This window comes from Frankliniella occidentalis, unplaced genomic scaffold (genome assembly GCF_000697945.3).
Source record: "Frankliniella occidentalis isolate FOCC.00 unplaced genomic scaffold, Focc_3.1 Scaffold100, whole genome shotgun sequence".
Lineage (NCBI taxonomy): Eukaryota > Metazoa > Arthropoda > Insecta > Thysanoptera > Thripidae > Frankliniella > Frankliniella occidentalis.
In genome coordinates, this window is record NW_026267229.1 from 491,918 (window position 1) to 495,979 (window position 4,062).

General features: G+C 49.9%; 2 protein-coding genes across 2 annotated transcripts in view; one reads left to right on the forward strand and one right to left on the reverse strand.

Annotated features, from left to right (window-relative positions):
* Positions 1-1,331, reverse strand: part of LOC113202907 (zinc finger protein OZF-like) — a 3,327-nt gene extending 1,996 nt beyond the window's left edge. Inside the window, exon 1 of the mRNA XM_052269726.1 lies at positions 1,200-1,331. The gene's annotated coding sequence lies outside the window, so the exon portion shown is untranslated. The remainder of the gene's footprint in view (positions 1-1,199) is intronic.
* On the forward strand, positions 1,118-2,691 carry LOC113203006 (uncharacterized). Its single transcript, XM_052269730.1, has 4 exons — positions 1,118-1,371; positions 1,657-1,820; positions 1,996-2,207; positions 2,502-2,691. The coding sequence occupies exons 1-4, from the start codon at positions 1,188-1,190 to the stop codon at positions 2,689-2,691; spliced, it is 750 nt and encodes a 249-aa protein (XP_052125690.1). The 5' UTR covers positions 1,118-1,187.
* The last annotated feature ends 1,371 nt before the right edge of the window (positions 2,692-4,062 follow it).

Consider the following 4,062-nt stretch of genomic DNA (forward strand, 5'->3'; position numbering starts at 1 on the left):
GACCTAAAAGCGACCTGGTGCAGCAGGATCGCTTTCGGTACGTCAAGTACGTCGAGGTGAACTCTAAACGTCGCGTAGTGGGACTCACGCGACGTAAAAGCGATCTCGGGTGGCGACCAACAGCGAACTCTTAGCGACCTCGGCAGAAGGTCGCGCTTGACTCGTCAGGACGAACTTAGCGCGCACCTTTAGCGTACAGAACATTTTGGGTCGGGGTACACTTCAGAAAAGTATGTTGTGTTCAATGTTCAGGTGCATCTTGTATAAGAGGTCGTCGTTCACTCAAGGCGACACACCATTCATTGCCCAATCTACATTTCATACTACAAAGACAACAACAAATCAGGAAACGTTACAAAAAGGATATATTTGAAATAATAAAGTTAAGCAAATTTTACTATTGGCAATACTTGACGCTTGACAATGATATAAACACAGAAATGATACATGAGGTCCCACTCTTTCAAACAATAATCTTGTATTATTACAGCGTAAGACAAGAGGGAATTTTGGAGTACATTGTATAAATAATTTTTTTTTTGTAAGTATGCTCCAAAATTCTTTTCTAGTTTTAAAAAATAAAATAATTTTCTACTTTTTTCATTGGTTCAGCTCAAAATGACATGCCCTCCAAATACTTTAGAAGTTACATAAAAGTTCTCATCACCTGAATCGTTTTGACTCATTAAAATAACCAGAAACAACATGCTTGAAACTTAGGACTCAACTGTGATGTAAGGCCTTAAAGACTGTCTCTACCAGAAAGCAAAGTCCTCTCCTCTCCTTGCTATTTACAGCGCTGAAAGGGCGACCGGCGCGTGTCTTATAAGTGTCGGTGTTATATTCTGGATTCAGTGTAGCGGTTTTTAATTGGAGTGATTACAGTCGTGTTACGAGAGTAATGATGCCAATTGCTTTTCGAAGTCGTGTGACGGTCGTGACACGATAAGTTTCCAATGTGCACTCTCATTTGCCGATTTGTAAAAATGTTATAAAACATCTTTTGTTGGAGACGTTGCACCTGTATGGTTTCTCATACTGTAAAGTGGACGTTTGGAGGCAACCGCCCTGACTAAATCGATGCCATTAGGATACACGTGATTGTGGTGGCGAGGGTCGCGTTTAGGGTGGGGAATCGGCACGCCCCTCCCTCGGAAGCTCTCGTGACGCCGCAGACGGCCCTCGACATGCAGACGCACCGGGCCCGGGCCACAGGGGCTCTGGCGGCGCTCCTTGCGGCGGCGGTCGTCGGCGTCCTGGCTGACGAGAACGCGACAGCGAGCGTCTCGAAGGCCCATCTCAAAGCCTTTCTGCGGGAGGCCCACATCACCAGGGTCCCCGGGCCGGCGCTGCTGCTGCTTTGTGGCGAAGGTCCGTAAGTCAGCCTGAGCACGGACAGAAACATGATTAATACGAGGTGGTCCACAGGCCCCTTCCTTTAGTTTGCTTATACTGTCGAGCATGCATGCGTGCGGCCGGGTTGCATACTCGCACGTGGCCATCAGGCGACACTAGGCTAGCCCACCCGCACGTGGCCATCAGGCGACACTAGGCTAGCCCACCCGCACGTATGCGGTACAGAACAGGCAAAATAAAGGAAGGGGTCTGTGGACCACCCTTTTTGACAGACCCCGCAATCGTCTCTTGCGCCACTAGGTGACCCCCGGGCGATGGCGCGCGAGCTGGGGGAGGCCGCGTTGCCCGCGCAGGTTGTGACCGCGCCCGACCAGTGGCTGCTGGCGGTCCGGCACCTGGACCACATCGCGCACAGCGTCGTCCTGGACGCGGCGTGTCCGGAGGCGCGCACCCTCCTTGCTACCGTGAGTGTTACTCGCGGCGACCAGTGACCAGGCACTGTTGGCAAAATGACATCAAATACTACCTTGTCATTTCAACATTCAAATTCGTTACTGTACAAAAATTTGTCGCGGAATACTTTCCCGGAAGCAGACCTATTAGGGGTTTCGCACTGCACCTTACGCAGGCCTCCTCAAGGCGGAGGCGCTGGACATGTTTAGGGACCCCAGGCGCTGGGTGCTTCTGTTCTCTGACGGCCGCCCTCCAAGTGCGACGTGCAGCTACATACTGGAGCAGGGCGACGACGAGGGGCTGCGGCGCTGCGCCTGCCGCACGGCCGCGCTCCTGGACGGCCTCGGGGTGCTCTTCGACAGCGACGTCAGCGCCCTCTGCGATCACAAAACAACGGGGTAAGCTGGGATGCTCAAGGGCACCCAGAAAAACTAAAACTTGGAGCAACCATCGTATGGTAGATCAGGGAGAACCGTTAAGGTATGGTTGCAACACCCACATGGTGGCGCCAAGAACGAAAACAGCAAGCTGAACAATTTTCATCGGTGACGTTACCACCATACTTGTGTTGGTACAACGATATTTTGTATGGTTATGTCTGGCGTACAATAGGATGGTGGCTACAAAGTTTCCATTTTTCTGGGTGGGGTGGCCGGGCCGACTAGTCTCTTGAGCTGCGCGGTGCCGAGCAGGACGGCGCTGGCGGTGTCAGCGTACCGCGAGAGGAAGGGGGCCGTGCTGCGGGTGCAGCGCGCAGCCGTGTGGCGCAGCGGCGTCCTGGAGCAAGCGCCGCCACCTGACCGCCGGCACCTCCCGGCGCGGAGGCTGGACTTCCACGAGGCGGTCACCGGCGTCGGCTTTGTGGTACTCGAGTGTGGTTGATGCGCGGGGGCGTGGGGCGAGGGGGGGATCACTTCGAAAAATCATTGTACAACCCCCCAAAAAAGTCACAAAAAACACACAAAAAAGTCACAAAAAAGTCAAAAAAAAAGTCAAAAAAAAGTCACTTTCCGTAAAATCATTGTACACATTTCGCATGACTGATCACCCCCTCGGCGTGGGGTCCCCTACAAACCAGGGCCTGGAAACGCAATGATAAAGTCCAGGGCGAGGCGCAATACCGCAACGGTGGAAGCTTATGAGAAAAAAAAAAGGCATCTCCAGTAAAAAGCAAGGAGAGATTCGGAAAGCTGATGAAACTTGCTGTGTAGTAGGCTATTACACCTAGAGGCAATGTTTGTCGTGATCAAATCCACGAGCAAGTGCAGTCTGCTAGAGTGAGGTTATGTGAGGGCGAAAAACCATGTTTTCTGTCAAATTCTTTTCGCGCACTCGTGAAAGTATCATTTTTATAATAGGCCTATAACACGGCAAATTTCATCAGCTTTCCGAATCTCTTCTTGATTTTTACCGGAGATGTATACTTTCTTTACATAAGCTTCACCCAAACACGCTATTTTCGCTGGTATCGCGCCTCGCCCACGACTCGGCAAAATTGCGTTTCCAGGCCCTGAACGTACTAACTCAGTTGTGAGACACCTACTCTTTAGCTTACGTACGGCACTGTACCTATCCTTACTTAACGCCTTAACGCCGAGCACTCCGGGAAAATGACGAGGGGTGCCCAACTGAGGTAATCAGGTGTACACAGAGTAGGTAATCCCTGGTAATCACCGGTAATCATTGGTAATCGCCGGTAATCATTGGTAATCATTGGTAATCGCCGGTAATCCTTGGTAATCACCAGTAATCCTTGGTAATCACCGGTAATCCATGGAAATCGCCGGTAATCCATGGTAATCACTAGGTAATCGTTGGTAATCACCAGGTTCTCGTTGGTAATCACAAGGTAATCTTTGGTAATCACTAAGTAATCCAGCAAGGAAATTCCTAAAAATCTTTCGTAATCACCGGTAATCTTTGGTAATCACTAGTAATCTTTGGTAATCACTGGTAATCTTTGGTAATCACTGGTAATCTGTGGTAAGCAATGGCAATCTTTCGTAATCTCTGGTAATCTTTTGTCCGTGGTAATCTTGGGAAACCCTTGGTAATCATGGGTAATCTTCAGTAATCTTCGGTAGTCTCTGGTAATCCTTGGTAATCATCACTTTTTGGTAATCAGGTGTACACGATTTTTTCGAGTTGGGCACCCCTCGGAAAATGATCATGATCATATGCATATGTCAACCATTGTAGGGTTGACTTCGGGAGCACCGTATTGGCTGAGAGAGTTAATGGGCTAAGATTGAT